This window comes from Mytilus edulis, chromosome 7 (genome assembly GCF_963676685.1).
Source record: "Mytilus edulis chromosome 7, xbMytEdul2.2, whole genome shotgun sequence".
Taxonomy (NCBI): Eukaryota; Metazoa; Mollusca; class Bivalvia; order Mytilida; family Mytilidae; genus Mytilus; species Mytilus edulis.
In genome coordinates, this window is record NC_092350.1 from 60277219 (window position 1) to 60298246 (window position 21028).

Consider the following 21028-nt stretch of genomic DNA (forward strand, 5'->3'; position numbering starts at 1 on the left):
GCTTTGTGACGTCATTACACATAAATAAATGAAATCATATAACAACATAAAAGAGGGCGAAAGATATCAGAGGGACAGTCAAACTCATACATCGAAAATGAACCGACACCGCTATGGCTGAAAAAAATACAAAGAGAAAAAAAAAAGAAAAAAAAAAGAGACAAAACAATATAGAAAACTAAAAACTAAGCAAAATGCCTCCCAAAAAACGGAGTTGATCTCAGGGTAAGCGGAACCTGCGCCACATGTGGACTCGTCGTGTTGCTCATATTTAAAAAATCCAGTTAAAAGTCTAATTCGGTAGGTCACTTTCGTGGTCAAAAGGAAAGTGAACTGTACTTACAACATAAGGAACATATCCGATATCATCTGTACAACGTTTATTTCATAACTGTCAACCAACTCGTGATGGCGTACGTAAATTTACGAAAGGACGTTTTCAACTTCACCATTTGAAACTCTTTGTTTAGTAGCTTCCTTGTGAGCGGCAACCCTCTTTCAAGGAAATCATGATAGGAAATACAAGCCCGAGAATATCGTACGAATTGGAAATTAATATTCTGCATGCAGGCGCTGCTGGATGTTGCTACATATGAATAGAAAGTTGGGATTTTGAACTCATCTCTGTTGTCGTAAAGTTGTCAGAAACACGTATATGTGATTCTTTATAACAACTGTCATAGAAGTGAGAGATAAAGCTAGGTATACAACCAGGTTTAGTCTACCATTATCTACATAGGAAAATGCCCGTACCAAGTCAGGAACTGGATAGTTTTTAACCTTTCGTTTGATGTATTTGAGTTTTTGATGTTGTCATTTGAATGAGAACTTTCTGTTTTTAATTTTTTTGTATTTTTGTCATCTTACCCTTTATCTGAATTATTTTGTCTGAAAGTTTATCAACATGCAAATAAAGATATAATAACACTTCTAAATATTTTTTTCACTAGAAATTCAAACGGTGACATTTTGTGAGATATATCTACATACTTTAAGTTCAAGTACGAGAATAATGTTAAAACATTTTTCTAAACACTCCTTTAAAAAATTTAATTCAAACATACATCTTTCAATATGGAAAAAACATACATCTTCTCGGTATGGAAAAAAGATTTACACAAATTCAATGACTCACTAGATTGATTGTTGACTGTATAGAAACGCAAACGTTAGTTTATAGTTTCAAATATACTCCATTTGCAGGAGCTGCTTGAATTTTGCTTTCTAAGTATGGAAAGTTCAGCAGTCGAAAGCTGATCTCATTTTTTTCGTTACCGTTTGTTCTCAACTGAATGTCATTGTTAATTTCTTAATGTAATTTGAGATATTCATCAGAATGAACAATATCTGTTGTTCATGTTGTATCAAGCTCAATGGATAACATTGATATTGAAATAAATGCACTTCGTAAAAATATACAACTATAAGATTATCAGAAATAAATTATACTTTAATCGTCAAAGGTTCATGACATGTTTTTGTCTACACAAGAACCGTCCATGGTACAAAATGCAGAAAACATGATATACGAAGTAAATATTGAAGCCGTAAGAGTTTAAAAGTTGTTTGGCAAATAAGACTATGTAATAATCAAGTACGTCATCATTTTCCAAAAGATATGATGTTAAAACTGTTTTGGTAATGAAATAAAAAAAAAAAAGCTGATAGTCTCACATTTAAAAGACATCTTATAGTTTCATCCTCTGACGTTATACACCATGCAATTGATATTTTTAATACGTTGTAAACGCTGTTGCATGGAAAAAATGTTAAATGCAAAGCCCAAGGTATAGTTTGTTCAGTTTAACAATGCTTTATCCTCCATTTTCTACATACAGAAATGAAAGTATTCATTTCAGGAATATGAATGTCATTCGATGTGTATGATCTCTTCCATTTGTCGATAACCTAATTCCGTTTTGAATTTTCGACAACTATTCAACTTCGGCCCAAACAACACTAATAGCCTACCCATTCAGTACGCGCATTAATAATCATTTGTTTGTCTGTCATTCGTGGTATATTACTTTTTTTTAATAATAAGACAAGTTATTATTTTTTAACTAAGACATTTTAAAATATCTGTAGTGTTTCTTGCAAACATTTCATTCGTCATAACACGTGTCAGCCTCTGTTTCGACCCTAAACTAATTTATGTCCTCCATTACATTTACAATTATTCTGCAATATGAAACATCGGGAACAGCAGTTATTTAATCAAATTTATAAGAGTATAATGTTAAGAATACAAAATGCTTCAAAAACTAAGTCCATTCTCCAGCTGACAATATTGGCCTAAGACTTATCTGCTATTATGTGTAGTTCGATTTTGTTATATGGCTCTGTAAAAAGAGGGAAAGATTCCGGAAACAGTCAAACTCATAGATAAAAAACGAAAACGACATGACAAAAAAAGAAAAAAGACAAACAGACAAAAAATAGTCTACGATGAGTTAATTTATCAATAGGACACACCATAAAAAACAAATATAACACGAACCTCATCGGGATGATCGTATAATAAAATCATTGAGTTCGATGTTATCTTGATATTGTAATTTATCTGCCTCATTTGTTGAGATGCAATTGTTACTAGATATTTTTAGGGAGGCTTCCATTATCATCCGTCTTGCTCAAAACTAGATATGTCAAAACAAATATTAAACGCAAGAGATACAAAGAAAATTTTAATAATTCTTTGCATTCTGGATAATTTTAGGATTATGTAATTTAAAATAATTTGCAGCGTTTTAAGAGTAAAATGAAAATTAAAAAATATGACGAACTGCAAATCGAATAATCAACTAGCATACGGCAAACTTAAATCTGAAACACATCATATGAATAAAACACAACTGTCATACCCTTGGTACAGATAATTTCTGTCGAAGACATTGGTGGAATATATCTGCTTTTATAGTTATCTGAACATTTCATTTGTATGACATATAAATTTTGTGGTTTTGTTTATGGTTAAATATAAATTCGACGATCATGCTTTTCATTTAATGTACAACCTAACACTTTCATTTATACAAAAACGTACACCTGTCATAACAGAAAATCATGGATCTGATGTAAGTTTGAATTAAATTCAAATCAATATCGAAACGTATTCAATGGTAAGGTAATATTTGAAGAAAATCAATATTTATTTATCTCAATTATAGAAATTTTCAGGACAAATATAAAGCATGATTTTCGGATTCGTTTCTCCGCAAATACATCTGCCGATTTCTATAACAATATAATTAATGAAAAGCAATTATCTTGATACTGTCAAAATAGTAAATAATCAATTTGTAATTTGAGAAGCTATTAACCTTTTGTAAACTTATTGATGTCTCTAAAACATTTCAACTATTTAAATCGTTACAAAAATATATCAATAACAAGTAATATAAAACGTTAACAAATACTGACATTATTGCTATATTTAATCTCTTATAGTCAGTCTTTTTTTGCATGGTTCTAATCGTTTCTTTTTCGCAAATGTTACACATATAGATATTTATATTTCTCTTATTCATTTACTCGATTTATAATCTTCTTGACCACTATCTTTTTTTCAAACAGTGTTGCTCGTTTGATCTCAGTTGTCCATTGGTCATAATTCGATTAGGACACAATGTATTGCCTTTTTTTTCTGAATTTTTTTTTGTGACGTCATAAAGAGCAAAAAAATTAATGTTCAATATTAAATTATATTAATTATCACGAGTAAATACATATCGAATCACAATTGCTGCTGCGGTACAATTTGTATGTGTTCCAGACCGTATGAGTATTTGGACCGTACGCGTACGGTCTGGACCGTATGCGTACTTTTTCAAAATACTCATACGGTCGGACCGTACGCGTACAGTCTGACTAATATTAAGAAGTTGATCAAGTTTACTATATACAAATGCATATAACAGATCAACATAACTTAACTCTCAAATTAATATAAAAAAGCTCAATTGTAAATGAAATAAAAACTTTACATTTTAACTATTTAAAAATTTAAATCTGTTAATCTCTTGTATTTATCATGTCGACCAGTACATTGATTGAGTTATGATCACTGTAATTGAAGATATTGGAAGTAAGCATAATGTGGGAGGACAATTGTTTTGAAATATTTAGCAACTTAACAAAAAAATGAAATGCGAAGACCGGAGCATGCATGAACTTCAAACATGTAAATGTAAAAATATACCGTTACTTGTGGTAGCAAGTGTTACATTGGGCGAGAGAACCAAATTAGGGTTCAGATATACAGTTAAACAAATATTTAATTTTTCGTTTGTTCATTTTCTACATCTAGTTGTAATAATAACAATTTGTAAAATTACAAAAAAAGATTGTGATAAATGTTTGTTTAGATTTAACCCGCACGATCCAATAACATGTATGGTCAGCTCGTACTGGACCGTACGCGTATACTCATACGGTCCGACCGTACGCGTATGGTCGGACCGTACGAGTATACGTATACGGTCCGGACCGTACGCGTACGGTCCAAATACTCATATGGTCTGGAACATATATACATACCATCATAAGATAAGGTAGAACATATCAAAGAAATATACAAACTCGTAAATGGACGAGAAACTGAAAACACTTTGACAAAACATAAAAGATTACAAAAAGATTAACAGGTCCACAAAAACAATGTAACAGACTAAAGACTTAGCAGCACATGGCTTGCATGCATGGCCACTCCTGATCAGCAATCACCGTTTTCTCATGCAGTCAAAAGTATTAGTCAATCATTCCTATTATTCAAAAGGTATTCGATGTTTTGATTTGTAGTCTGTCTTGTTGTCGTACCCAACATTCATTTACTGTTAATAGTGGCATTTAATAGATATAGGAAGATGTGGTGTGAGTGCCAATGAGACAACTCTCCATACAAATAACAATTTAAAAAGTAAACCATTATAGGTTAAAGTACGGCCTTCAACACGGAGCCTTGGCTCACACCGAACAACAAGCTATAAAGGGCCCCAAAATTACTAGTGTAAAACCATTCAAACGGGAAAACCAACGGTCTAATCTATATAAACAAAACGAGAAACGAGAAACACGTATATATTACATAAACAAACGACAACTACTGTACATCAGATTCCTGACTTAGGACAGGTGCAAACATTTGCAGCGGGATTAAACGTTTTAATGGATCCAAACCTTCTCCCTTTTTCTGAAACAATAGCATCACAGAATACATAATCTAATAAGCGATACCAAAATTAAAAAAAAAGTCACATTCCAAACAAATCACTGAACTGTTTTTTTGCACATTGCACAACTTACTTTTATAGACTCATAACAACTTAAGATTGATACTGTTTCAAACAATAAGATCCATTTTGAATTTTGCATGGGATACAGAAATATTTAGAAAAAACATTTTAGTTGATTATTTAGAAATATATCTCTGAATTTTTGTTTAAATTTGTTACTTTCCGTTATTTGTTTTGTTATTTGGTTAGAGAGGTATCAAACGAGTCTCTGAAGTTCGAAGGGTTCCAAACATTGATACATGGTTTGTAGCAGAACTGGAAGAATGAACTTGACCGTTATAAGATATCAGATATAACGGGTGAAATTGAAGCTGTTTGGCTGCATTTTATGCGTCTTGTGACACCTTTCAAGTTTTAAATGGAAGTGTTGTTTGAAGGAAAATATTATTCAGATATTTTTCATACTAAGAAAAAATTATGTATCATATCTTTTGGCAGTTATTGCTTTAGGTTATCAGGAATAATATTTTCTGTTTGAAATATTTGACATTTTGTCGTCGTTTGTTGGATTTTTTAAGTTTGCTTTCCGGTATGAGCCGTGGTCATTGTCGTAAAATGACCTATGATGCTTATATCAATTGCCGTTGTAGTCCTGATCTGGTGAATAGTTGTGTACTGTTCGCAATTATATTTCAGATTGTTATTTTAATAAAGGTATGCATGAAATCTGTCCATCCATTTTATTTATTACTTTAATTACAAATTTTTATATCTACACACGATGAACACGCGGATACATTCAAAGAGTAACCCTTATCCACCAAGTGTTTGGATTTATTTTCTTATCCGAATATTCTAATTTAGCATTCAGAAATCAGTGTATACAAAGTGGTATTCAAATGATCTGAATATCTAAGGATAGCACTATGTGCAATATTAACAACAATAATATATTGAAGATAGAAAATGTACAGCAAAATCCCTTACACTATCAAACTTTTAAACTTAAAATTATCATATCTTTTTTGTCAACTATCAGGAAAATGAAATCATCGCATACTCTATTTAGTACATAATAAACGGCAGAGCATCATCAGTCTCTTAAGACTAGTTTTGTATGAATATGTTTATTGACTATAAATGTCTGTTTGATACTGATTTTAATATATTATTGCTCATATACGTGGTGGTGCAAAAAATAACTAAAACGAATAATTGTAACGACACTGTACCAATAATTATAGTATATGTCACAAAACCAGGTTATAAAATGTTCTGTACCAACTCAGGAATATGGTCATTGTTATATAAAAGTTTGTTTCTGTTTGTGTTACATGTTAACGTTGTATTTCTGTTGTGTCGTTTGTTTTCTCTTATATTTGAGTGTGATTTCACATTTCTATAAGATGTGTCACGGTACTTTTTTTTTTTATCCCAAATTCATGTTTTTAGTTTTGATTTTATATTTGTTATTCTCATCGGATTTTTTTCTAGTGCCTAGTGCGTTTCTGTGTGTGTTACATTTTAGTGTTGTGCCGTTGTTCTCATATTTAATGCATTTCCCTCAGTTTTAGTTTGTAACCCGGATATGTTTTTTCTATCGATGTATGAGTTTCGAATAGCAGTATACTACTGTTGCCCTTCTTTATTCCTTCAACCAGATGACAATGTGATGTATATAATGTAATCATGTCTGATAACTTTTTAAAAATTCAATACAATTGTCAAAATCTAAGCAGACATGTTCATTAAAGTTTTTTACTGTCAAAACTCAAAAGAGTTGTTTCATATTTTTACCAAGAAAACCAAACTCTTGCTGATACCATGTATGAAAGTGGAATCCATAAGTGTGAATAATAGGGTATATCTGCAATTCGTTTATCACGCACTGCAATTATGCATTAAACAGCCCTTATATGGTTTCAACTTCCGAACAAAACGTTTATAATATGATGTTGTATGGCATATGGTGCAATGGTAGAAGGTGTATGGTGCTATAGTGTATGGTGTGCGGGAATGTTGTAATAGTGTTTTAGATGAGAAACGTTTTTTTTGTGTAACATGTATATTAAGTTTGGTTATCCAAATTAAAAATTATGCAAAATATTGTTAAGAACTGAATTCTAACTTGTACATTATTTTTTTTTTTAATAAATAGATAATTTTGTAGTCGCACGTTTTCATTGAAATTGAAATGCATTATTAGTTATTTTGGATGGTGTATATAAAATGTAAAAGGTGTTTGATGCAAAGGTGTAACGGGTATGGTGTAATGGCAGAGGGTTTATGGTGTCATGGTACAAAATGTATTTCGCGAATGGTTTAATGGTGTATGTTGTTATTGGGAAGTTTAAACATCCAAGGACTGTACACAAAGCAAATTTTTATTCACAAAAAATGTAAGATACTATACACACACTGTTTAACAGTGATTATTGGATACATCGTGGTTTGAGGAGACAGGTCTTTGTAATGTAACAAAACAGAATTTGTGATGAATATTGCATATCAAAGTTTGTCAATTACCAGCTTACTCATAGAAACGTTTAATCATTTAAAGACTATACAATGCTCATAAATTCAAAGTAGTTAGATATAAAAACATATATACATTATATAAATTGTATACGAATCATAAATATTTTCAATTAGAACAAAATCCTTTCAAAATTAATTTTTCACACAAAGTCGATGGCAAAGACAATAACAATAAAAACCAAGGAGCAAACAAAGACTCACAAAAACCACTAAATAAGTATAGTGTTTTGTCTAATTGATCAACCGCTTCCAAACACATTATGTGTAAATGTCTCAAAACTCGCATATGTATGCTACAGTCATTTGACATGATGCATCTACCCATTCGAAATTGTAATTTGTAATTGCCATTAAACATTTTTCACTAGTTGGTTGATTTGGTTCGCCTACGGCAAAATTATGATATGGTATCCTTTCATTTGGTTTGCTGATCCATTCCAAATCACTGTCACTGTTAAAGTTGTAACCTCCCAACCAGTACCCGGTTGCTGAAAATAAAAGTAATGGTGAAATGTATTTTGAAATAGAAATATCAGTGTCCAATATGATTCAGTACATGTTCAGAATTCACGCACAAGAATTAAACAAATTCATGTCGTAAAACTATCGATCCACCATGTTTATTTTCATATTATTATTAGATAATTACAATTATCAAAAGGAGATATTGACCCGTCGACCACAGTTTGCACTGCATTTCATTATCTTGATGTCTCATCGTGTATATAAAAAAAGAAGATGTGGTATGATTGCCAATGAGACAATTGTCCACAAGAGACCAAAATGACACAGACATTAACAACTATACAATACTTTGTGATTATCCACATCATTACATACAATCTGAATCCATTCACTCAATGCTTACATTTCTATAGCCGTTGAATGTTTGTTTTTACTATAAATCTGCACATAGGCGTGTGAACTAGAGTATATGCTTTGGAATTACAACGTTCAGCTTGACCATTTAAGTTAAATGGTGGAATAAATACATTCAATTGAATGATTATGCATGTTTTGTTTTAAAAGCAGTACATACACAATACATGTGCACTTAACAAATTGAATAAGAAAACAAAAGTACTGTACGAAATAACCACAAAAATGTAGCATTAAACCGTCCTAGTGTCTAAAAGATATGTCCACAGCTACTAGATATTAGTATTTTAGACCTGATGATGGATTTTGTCTCAGGTTATATTCGAACATCGTATGACATTACCTTCGAAATACCATCACCTACACCAAAACCATATAAATAGAGGTTAATACATGGCCTTTTCCATATCGGCCTGGGTATCATCCCGAAACTCCCATACCAGCCCGAGACAGAGTCGAGCTGCTGATATGGGTCGAGGGATGATACCCAGGCCGATATGGAAAAGGCCATGTATTAATCGCTTTATCATATACTTCCGACAAAAGTTTTTATGTAAGGCAAATAAACAAATGCAATAACTAAAACAATCAAAAACTGTATAAAGAAGTTAAATTATGAATCGAACAAATATACTAAAATTGCCCAACAATAACATCACTACCTCCATATTTATTTATGTTACTATTTCCTATAGAGGCATTTTGAAACATTGTAAATTTGGAAGAGTTTTATGATCATTATTTCTCCACGTTTGTTGTACTATAAAATGATTCATAATTGTCAAAGGCATTTGTTAGCAAGTACTAAACTATCCCAACAAAAGTTCCCGTAAATTTTGACGTCGCCATAAAAATATCTGACGTCACAATGGAAAAGTAATCAACCGATACCGGAAATACCGGAGGTAACTTGCACGATAGACACTATTATGGGTTTTGTGCACGAGATGCCCTTGATATGGGTTATCAGCCGATGGGAAATTATGGCTTGTGTACTTCCGCAATTCACATAAGCAAAAGCTATCATATCAATGCTAATTATATGATAAGCTTGTATATACAATGACTATAACAGTAAAATTATAAACATACCCCCACTGTTTCTTGTAAACAGTTCATGTGTGATAAAGTTGCTCTCAGCTTCAGTTTCTATTTCAGCCAAATTTCCTCCAAGGCATGAACAATTATTCTGAAGTATACGATCAAATATAAGATCAAATGAAGCACATATAAAAAAATGTTACGAGTAAAATCATTGTTAAGAAAGTATTGATATACTAAGATACAAACTTGACCACGTCAATAGGATACATACGGCTATTAGTCATGTAGCTTTTGTTGTTTATAGATATGTTCACATTTGCCGGTTTCAAATGATTTAGATATTACAAAGGAAAGAGGAAAAGTATGAAGTTCACTTTCATTATGCAGTAGGATATATGTTTTACAACAAGCCAATTACAAAGAAAAGAATTGTCATTTTACATTTAGAAAGTTTTGTATATTTATTGTATATGTATAACAATGTGTAAACATTGTGTTTGCCTTATAAATAATCGATTTTTAAAATAAAACCACATAGTCTCCAAAAAAATTACGTGACTAAAACCTACACAAAATCAAAGATAGAAACAGTAGAAAAATGCTACAAAAAATAATTACGCTTGAGTAAAAAACGATGCGTGTGTTTATAAGAGTTCGGTTAAATAAAAGTACATAAAGTTACACAACAGGGTAAATAGTTCATCAAAAACCAATTTGTCCTAAGAAAATGTATATGTAAGATTATACCTTACCATTGCCTCTGACCAAGTGGCTGTAACTTCAATAACTTTGTACGAAGACATACCGAAGATGACACATTCAGTGCATGCAGGTGGATCTAGAATAGACAAAATGTTAATTATCCCTTTTCATCAAAGTGAGAGTTAGCGCTATAAAACCAGGTTTAATCCACCATTTTCTACATTTGAAAATGCCTGTACCAAGTCAGGAATATGACAGTTCTTGTCCATTCGTTTTTGATGCGTTTTGTAATTTGCTTTTGCCATGTGATTATGGACTTTCCGAATTGATATTCCTCTAAGTTCCGTATTTTTGTGATTTTACTTTTAATTCATATACAAAATTGAATAAATGGCAGACTTTTTAATAGACGTTTATACATTTAACTCAAAAAAGACGCGAATATAAGCAATTATAATGCTATGGAGGTCAATCAATAATTAGATAATCCATATTTTATAATAAGCTCCAAAAGACCCCCGACATGAAATATGTGAAACACGAAAGTAACGGGCTTATACTTTAAGATATATGAAACAAAAAAGCATATTTTATATCTGGGGTAGGTGGGTCAAATATTACACAAATATCCAAGCCGTTGGTATAGACACTTAAATTTGGGAAATGAGGAATATAAATGGATAATATGGCTACGAAATTCATAAAATATATGCCCCTATATTAAAAAAAGAGGAAAAAATGGAAAAAGCAATAATCGAACAATACAACTACAATAACATTAATGATTGTGAAACACTGTGAAACCAAGATAGAAGATGGACAAAACTGGTCTGGTTTGCCAGATGTTTGTGTTACAGGTCAGTCCTTTCATTATTTTTCCGTTGCAATATGTCCTGAAAAGTAGTATAACATTTTAACATGCTATGTCTGTTTGTTTCATTCACAAATTATTGTCAATGAAATGAAATTTTAGGCATCTGTCATACAAGTGAGAGGTTCAACTATGTATCAAATCATGTCTACACAATGAAATGTCTGTACCAAGAATATGACAGTTGTTATCCATTTGTTTTATGCGTTTGAGCTATTGATTTTTTTCTTATTTGATTAGTGACTTTTCGTTTTGAATTTCCGCATAGTTTAGTATCTGTGTGATTTTTTGCTATTGGCTAAATCAAATTTTTAAAACAACTAAATCTTTTAAAGAAAATAAAGTAATCCCTTAAAGGACTTAAAAGTTAATCTACAGTTTATACAGATTATAAAAGTTTTTTTTTTTATTTGGTGTGAAATATGCTCTGGAAATTGGAAAAAGTTACCGAATAAAGTTTTTTAAAAGTCATGTCTTTTCAGTAAAAAGAAACAAAAAAACACAAACAAACAGTGGAATGTTAAAAGTGACCTGTTATGGTAAATCGTTAATAGATAAATGAAATATTTGGTTTCGGGCAATGGAACAATGAGCTGATCTTCATACTTCTGGAAATATATTTTGATCTATTGCATAGTTACATATTAAATAACTGTATACTAAGGTATGTCAGCCATTAAATATCACGTTATATAATGTAATGATCAAAATGAAGGCAACAGTAGTATACCTCTGTTCGAAGTTCATAAGTCGATTGAAAAAGAAAGAAAAACAAACCCGGTTTACAAACTAAAACTGAGGGAAACACATCAAATATAGGAGACCAACGACACAACAGTGACACTAAAATATAACACAATAAGAAACGAACTATAATATAACAATGACCACTTTCTTAAACAGGGATAATAAATAACGCCAAAGTATCACGCAATACACAACGCCTGCTTACACCGAAAAAAACCAACAAAACAACAGATGAATGCACATATAAAAAGAGAGATTTTTTAATGTTTGTTCCTCAATCTTATTGGTGAATGTGAATTAATATTTAATAAGATGCGTTTCATTTCATGACAAAATATTGTTTACACTTACACAAAAACAAATAAAACCAAGCATCGTATGGTTCAAATATCATACCTCTTTGTCTATCTATACCATGTGTCGAAAAACTAAAATACTCTTTCGTAAAATATATTGATAATAGCAGATAGAATGAAAATTAAATGATTTATTAGAACAGTTCTAATGAACCATATACCAAGTAGGTGAAGCAAAAACGTTTTAATATAGTGAACTTCTAACGTTTTTCTTAAGTCCCTCTTTCACTGCGTACAGAGTTTTTGACAATTCCCTCCTAGTTTTCTTGTTTATAGGGAATTTTCTGAATTTAAGATATCCGAAGCAAACAAGAAAGTTAATATCAATTCAATTTAATTGTAACCCTCTCGTCAATTTAAATCGTCGTAAAACGCTTTTCTGCACTGATGAGATAAATAACATTTGCACCATCACCAAAGTCAGGGTATGGAGTCTATAACAGTTTTGTTTCAGAAAACATTACACGTGATTGATGTACGATCGAAGCACATGTTTGAACCAATATTAAGTCAGATATATATTTTGGTATATCATTTGACCTGGAAAAAAGTTATTGAATATTGTATTTGGATTTCTTGTAGAAATATCAAAAGAACGTTGATAATGGACACTAGTGTGTGTGTTATAAGGGGAAGCAAATGTTTGCGTGATTATTTGTGATTATTGCCCTGGATCTTTATGTAGCGAGAAAAATGGAGCTCAGATTGTTTTGTTAAAATTATAAAACTTTAATTGTCGAATAAACGTAAATGTCTCAGTAAACATGATGACAGTTATATATTTGCAATTTTATGAAACTTTTCTAATTTACTTACAATACTTGTTTCTTTTTAAAGCACGCGAGCCAACAGCAATTATGGTAGCAGCACAACAATTTTCCGATTTGTCAAGACGACACATATAAGTTTGATCATAAAAGCTAGCAACACAACATTTTTCCTGTAATAAACACATCAAAGCGCACAATGGTAATGATTCTGCGTATACATCATCCGAATATTGTGATGATAAAACACTTTCTTCTCTATGGACGTTGAAAATAACTTCGGTCAATTCTGAAAATTCAGAACTTATTGAACAAACCATAACAACTGTCATCACTACACATATTTTTAAACAATCACTTTCCAGAATCACCATATTTCGAAACAGAACGCAATTTAGTCTTATCAAATTGTGAATATTTATGCGGAATTTCTGCTTTTTAAGAGTACAGATTCCTGTAAGATTGTATGCTTACAATCAATATAGTCCAGCCGATGGTTGCATGAAAAGCATGAAACTTTGCACAGTAGTTCTTGGTAATAGGAATATCTCAAAAGTAATTAGATTTTAATTAGTTGCAATTATCTGCTCTTTAACAATTACAATTGATGAATATTATCGACGCATATGGTTAATTTTCATCCAAATCAATTAACAGAAAAAAAAACAAATATATACTACTAAAATACAAATATTTAGTTAACCATCCTTGAAATTAATTTTCACTGACACGTGTGACACGCATATGAAAATAATTGTTATTTATATTATCTGGTCTAAAATCGTAGTCAAGATCAGTTTAAGCTCAATTTACAGAGTTATATAGTATTTAAAATAGCATATCTCTTTATTCAATCACATTTGATTATTCCTTAATTCTGCTGCGGTTCGGTCTGAAACATTAGTTCGTAATACAACTAAAGCGCACCTTTCATAAAATGTTAAAAATCCATGGAATGCTACACAGAAAACTAGAGACAAATTAACCGTGTATTTTTTCATTTTCTTGAAAATGAGAACCATATTTCTTTTGTTTTTGTTAAAGCCCGAAATGGCGTTCTCTTTACTTGTGCTTTAATCTGAAAAGGTAAATTACTGACTGGTGCACATGCAACATCAATTCACAGCAGTTTTTGTCAAGGCATCTAGGGCTTTGTTTGGGTAATACTTCTAGAGAATCATCACTTAATGTTGGATTCTGCATTATCATTACTTGCGGCAATTATTATGTGTTCATTGACACAACTTAGTAGTATTCCAAGGAAATAATGTCCCTGACTGATATGTTTTTCTAAGTGTTTAAGTTACCAATGGAAGGACAATAGACAGTGTTTTTAGGAACTGTTCCATTGATAAAACTGTGCGTTACTTAAGGTGGTACCTAACACTACAGGGAGATAACTCTGTAAACATTGGTAAAGTCAGCTAAACGTTTTAATTACGTTGTGTTGTAAAAGGAATATTAAGCTTCTCAATGATCAAAATTGGTGGTTGTCAAATTGCTATATAACCAGTGTAATTTTTCTGACAAAACGGTTGGTTTAAAATTTTTATACTTTTGTTAAAGTGTCAAAGTAAATACTTTGACAAAATTGTATGAAAATTAAACGAGCCAAATTAATTTTAGTGAAAGTGTTGGGTACCACCTTAAATATACGAATGCATGCTACTGTTTTGTTTATATCTAAGAAACACAATACGCATGAATAAGGGACCATGTTTGCGAAGTCGACATCTGAATAGTGATAGTAATATGACTAAATGCTGGAAACAATGAAAATGTGTTACATAATTTGAATAGTTTGTAAATACAATTTGAGCAATTTATTTACTTGGTTTTGGCTTCTATAATATTTTAGATTTGTTAATAATTGACAACTATCTATTTCGCAAGTGTCTAAAGATATGTTTTAAGTGTCATAACATCAATCTGTTAAATTAAATGTGGTAGAAACTATTGATATTTATAAATTATCGAGTTGAGATGACCAATGATAATCTGTTTATCGATTTTTTACGTATGACACCGTTGTCAATTTCATTATCAACGCCACGTGCCTCCTTAGTTTCTAGCGATAATTTTCCATCTCAAGCGAGTAGCATGATATGGAAAAATATCACACACAAAAAAGATCAAAGAAAAAATGCTCAAAATAGCGATAATCTAAATTCTTACATAAATTTGAATTTGTAATTCAGCTTTGTTGTATATTAGTGATGTGAGTGTACACATTTTGTACTTGGTGTTGGCCGCTTGATCCCAATTCATTAATATCACATCAAATTAGCACGAAAGTTTGGTTTTGTCACCGATTGGTGACAAAATAACAGAACTATTCACATGATATACAACTGTCATAAACCTAGGGGTTTAGATAATTGTTGAACCAGATTTAATCCGTCATTTCTTTTTCTGGATTTGGCTGTATTAAGTCCGGCATATGTCAGTTGTTTTTCATTAATTGTGTTACCTTTTACTGAATGCCCCTCATTTTGTTTGCCTTGAATTTTGGTAATTAGTCACAAGGTTAAAGATGTTTTCAATTGAACTATAATTAACACAAACATAACGTTGTTATTACGGATAAGCTCAGAACATTTTTTTATGTTCCGTACACATGCTTCCCTTGTTACGAAAACAAGGTAAGCAAGTATAAAATTTGTATTTGAAACGGCAACTTAAAAAAAAGACATTCATACATACATAAAATGTATGGTCCAATTCATTTATACATGTGCTATTTATATGTCTACTTACTCTTAAAATGTGTTATATATTTTTCAAATTTCTTGGAGCATATGCATATCACATTGATAACATTTTTTTCATCTTTTACATTCTCAAAAGATAATCAGTTGATATTTTTGAAGAAAAACAACATGATTTAAAATTTATACTGCATTACGCCGCTTGAGTTAAAAACTAGCGTAACTGAATGCATACTAGTACAAATAATTCGATTTGTTTGCCGTTATTGTAAGGTAGATATTTCATAAAATTTGTTTGATAATTTGGAGTAACATACGCGCGTGAATGACTATACATGTCTGTGAATGAAAAAAAAAGTACTGCTTCCCAAAGGCCTAGGGAACAATACCTTATAACAAACAGTACACTAAATACTTGTTAAAAATCCATGGAATGCTACACAGAAAACTAAAGACAAAATATAAAGCAATTGTTTTGAAAACAATTGTTAGGCAGTCTTTCCCCTCTGATGAATGGACAATTGATTTTTTTTATTTATTGATTTGGAAAAGGGGGGGGGGGGTATTTGTTTGTTTGTTTGTTTTTGTAAAGGGTCTATATTATTTAGTTACCGGAGAAGTTTCATGTTTAGTTTGGAAAGTTTTTCTTTTATTTTAGATACAGCGCGCGCGCAAGATTGAGGAGACATCACGTGACGCGGGTTTATATTAAGAAAAACTTAGTCTTTTTATTTCTCTTTAGGTCGGGACGTTAAACAGACAACATGTATAGAGATGGAATGCACACAATGTAATTTCTTTTGTCATTGTAGGAAATTGACATTTTGATGAAAGTTCACAAGCAGTGCATGTTTTGGATTTAATTGAATCGGTGTAACTTTAAAACACATTTATTGATTATTTTTTGATGATGTCCATTTTTCAGCACCTGTTTGTAACACAGATTAGTATTTCAATCTCGGAGCGGACATTTTATTGTAGGTTTTTACTGAGATTGACGGACCTAGCAAGCGATTTTTACTGCATTGCCATTTCTTTTTTCTAGGAAAAGTCTTGAGAGATATCTGCAAAAAGTTTTTTTATGAACCTTCAGTACATGTATGCCCTGCTGACTGCAAATTTTCAGGTCGATTGGACTTGTAGTTTCAGAGAATATGTGGATTTTTTTTCAGAAGAGACGTAAGAACAATAATAAAATAAAAATTTTCTTGAATAATTGAGAGTTTGTTCCTTCAATAAACTGTCATAAATAAACAGTCATACATATTGATTGATTGATAAGTTGGTTGATTGATTGGTTGGTTGGTTGGTTTGTTGGTTGGTTGATTAAACACGTTTGATAGGGTCACTTAGAACAAGGGGAAAAAGACCTCAAGAGACCTTGCATCCCGTATTAAACGCATGACACGGAAACATACATTAAGTGATTGATTGGTTGGTTGGTTGGTTGGTTGGTTAAACACGTTGGTTAAACATGTTGGTTTAACACGTTTGTTAAACACGTTGGCTGGTTAAACACGTTAGATGGGCTCAATTTAAACAAGCGAAAAAAAACCATCTTGGATCCCGTATTTAACACATGAAACGGAAACATGCATTGATTGATTGATTGATTGGTTGGTTGGTAAGTTGGTTAAACACGTTGGTTAAACACGTTGGTCAAACACGTTGGCTGGTTAAACACGTTGGCTGGTTAAACACGTTAGATAGGCTCAATTTAAACAAGCGAAAAAAACCCATCTTGGATCCCGTATTTAACACATGAAACGGAAACATGCATTGATTGATTGATTGGTTGGTTGGTTGGTTGGTTGGTTGGTTGGTTGGTTGGTTGGTAAGTTGGTTAAACACGTTGGTTAAACACGTTGGTCAAACACGTTGGCTGGTTAAACACGTTAGATAGGCTCAATTTAAACAAGCGAAAAAAAAACATCTTGGATCCCGTATTTAACACATGAAACGGAAACATGCATTGATTGATTGATTGGTTGGTTGGTTGGTTGGTTGGTTGGTTGGTTGGTTGGTTGGTTGGTAAGTTGGTTAAACACGTTGGTTAAACATGTTGGTTAAACACGTTGGCTGGTTAAACACGTTGGATGGTTAAACACGTTAGATAGGCTCAATTCAAACAAGCGGAAAAAAAAACCATCTTGGATCCCGTATTTAACACATGAAACGGAAACATGCATTGATTGATTGATTGGTTGGTTGGTTGGTTGGTAGGTAAGTTGGTTAAACACGTTGGTTAAACACGTTGGATGGTTAAACACGTTAGATAGGCTCAATTCAAACAAGCGGAAAAAAACCCATCTTGGATCCCGTATTTAACACATGAAACGGAAACATGCATTGATTGATTGATTGATTGGTTGGTTGGTTGGTTGGTTGGTTGGTTGGTTGGTTAAACACGTTGGTTAAACATGTTGGTTAAACACGTTGGTTAAACATATTGGTTAAACATGTTGGTTAAACACGTTTGATAGGCTCAATTAAAACAAGCGAAAAAAAAGAGACCTTGAATCCCGTATCAAACACATGAAACGGAAACATTGATTGATTGATTGATTGATTGATTGATTGGTTGTTTGGTTGGTTGGTTGGTTGGTTGGTTGGTTGGTTGTTTGAAATTCAAACACACATAAAACTGTTTAAATAGTGCCAAAACCACATAATTTGATGACCTTGACCTTTGACCTTGTGACCTTCGTCAAGGTCAATGCTCCACAAGGTCATTGCAAAAGACCCTATGGGTCAAGGACCTTTTGTTTAAGAGTTTTGCCTAAAAATGGCTTTTTAAAAACCATCGATGGGAGTTATGTCCCTTACATGATGGTAAAATCAATATCACTGCTTAATTTTTTTGTATCTATAACCGTTCAAGAATTATAGGGAAATGAAAAACTTATAAAAATCTAAAATATGACCTTGACCTTTGACCTTGACCTAATTTTCTAAGTTAGGACCCAGGGGACTCAAATAAAAACCTTCCAGGGTTATACGGTTAACGGTTTAGGAGTTTAGAAAACATACCGACAAATTTATTCCGTAAAGGTAGATAACTCCTATAAAATTTCATCAAATCGCTTCGATCCAAATACGCCAAAAATTACTGAAGATGTAACGAACAGTTTGTAAAAAGAATTTTGTCGCTTTCTTATTTTGTTACGAAGGAGATGCACACAGAGGATAAACAGTGAAAAGGGAGATAACTCTTACATAGAAAATGGTTCGCCTTAGCAGGGTGAAATTTAAAAGCGCATAAACTATACGATACCATATGAGAAATATTTAAGCGACATATTGCGAAACAAACATTTTGCGCAAGAACAAAATTTGGCGGAAGAAAATAATAATAATAATAATAATAATCAGAACAAAAACAATAAGTCTTTCCACAGAAAAGTGGAAAGACTTAATTAACCGTGTATTTTTTCATTTTCTTGAAAATGAGAACCATATTTCTTTTGTTTTTGTTAAAGCCCGAAATGGCGTTCTCTTTACTTGTGCTTTAATCTGAAAAGGTAAATTACTGACTGGTGCACATGCAAAATCAATTCACAGCAGTTTTGGTCAAGGCATCTAGGGCTTTGTTTGGGTAATACTTCTAGAGAATCATCACTTAATGTTGGATTCTGCATTATCATTACTTGCGGCAATTATTATGTGTTCATTGACACAACTTAGTAGTATTCCAAGGAAATAATGTCCCTGACTGATATGTTATTCTAAGTGTTTTAGTTACCAATGGAAGGACAATAGACAGTGTTTTTAGGAACTGTTCCATTGATAAAACTGTGCGTTACTTAAGGTGGTACCTAACACTACAGGAAGATAACTCTGTAAAGTCAGCTAAACGTTTTAATTACGTTGTGTTGTAAAAGGAATATTAAGCTTCTAAATGATCAAAATTGGTGGTTGTCAAATTGCTATATAACCAGTGTAATTTTTCTGACAAAACGGTTGGTTTAAAAAAATTTTAAATTTTTATACTTTTGTTAAAGTGTCAAAGTAAATACTTTGACAAAATTGTATGAAAATGAAACGAGCCAAATTAATTTTAGTGAAAGTGTTGGGTACCACCTTAAATATACGAATGCATGCTACTGTTTTGTTTATATCTAAGAAACACAATACGCATGAATAAGGGACCATGTTTGCGAAGTCGACATCTGAATAGTGATAGTAATATGACTAAATGCTGGAAACATACGCGCGTGAATGACTATACATGTCTGTGAATGAAAAAAAAAGTACTGCTTCCCAAAGGCCTAGGGAACAATACCTTATAAGAAACAGTACACTAAATACTTGTTAAAAATCCATGGAATGCTACACAGAAAACTAAAGACAAATTAACCGTGTATTTTTTCATTTTCTTGAAAATGAGAACCATATTTCTTTTGTTTTTGTAAAAGCCCGAAATGGCGTTCTCTTTACTTGTGCTTTAATCTGAAAAGGTAAATTACTGACTGGTGCACATGCAAAATCAATTCACAGCAGTTTTGGTCAAGGCATCTAGGGCTTTGTTTGGGTAATACTTCTAGAGAATCATCACTTAATGTTGGATTCTGCATTATCATTACTTGCGGCAATTATTATGTGTTCATTGACACAACTTAGTAGTATTCCAAGGAAATAATGTCCCTGACTGATATGTTATTCTAAGTGTTTAAGTTACCAATGGAAGGACAATAGACAGTGTTTTAGGAACTGTTCCATTGATAAAACTGTGCGTTACTTAAGGTGGTACCTAACACTACAGGAAGATAACTCTGTAAAGTCAGCTAAACGTTTTAATTACGTTGTGTTGTAAAAGGAATATTAAGCTCCTCAATGATCAAAATTGGTGGTTGTCAAATTGCTATATAACCAGTGTAATTTTTCTGACAAAACGGTTGGTTTAAATTTTTTTTTAAATTTTTTAATTTTTGTTAAAGTGTCAAAGTAAATACTTTGACAAAATTGTATGAAAATTAAACGAGCCAAATTAATTTTAGTGAAAGTGTTGGGTACCACCTTAAATATACGAATGCATGCTACTGTTTTGTTTATATCTAAGAAACACAATACGCATGAATAAGGGACCATGTTTGCGAAGTCGACATCTGAATAGTGATAGTAATATGACTAAATGCTGGAAACAATGAAAATGTGTTACATAATTTGAATAGTTTGTAAATAC

At 31.9% G+C, this 21028-nt stretch overlaps 1 protein-coding gene across 1 annotated transcript; it reads right to left on the reverse strand.

Moving 5' to 3' along the window:
* Positions 1–7644: 7644 nt before the first annotated feature.
* LOC139483547 (lithostathine-2-like) lies at positions 7645–13670 on the reverse strand. The gene is made up of 4 exons (XM_071267562.1): positions 13188–13670; positions 10448–10533; positions 9744–9840; positions 7645–8260 (listed from the first exon to the last, which is right to left on the reverse strand). The coding sequence occupies exons 1-4, from the start codon at positions 13510–13512 to the stop codon at positions 8046–8048; spliced, it is 723 nt and encodes a 240-aa protein (XP_071123663.1). The 5' UTR covers positions 13513–13670; the 3' UTR covers positions 7645–8045.
* Between the last annotated feature and the right edge of the window lie 7358 nt (positions 13671–21028).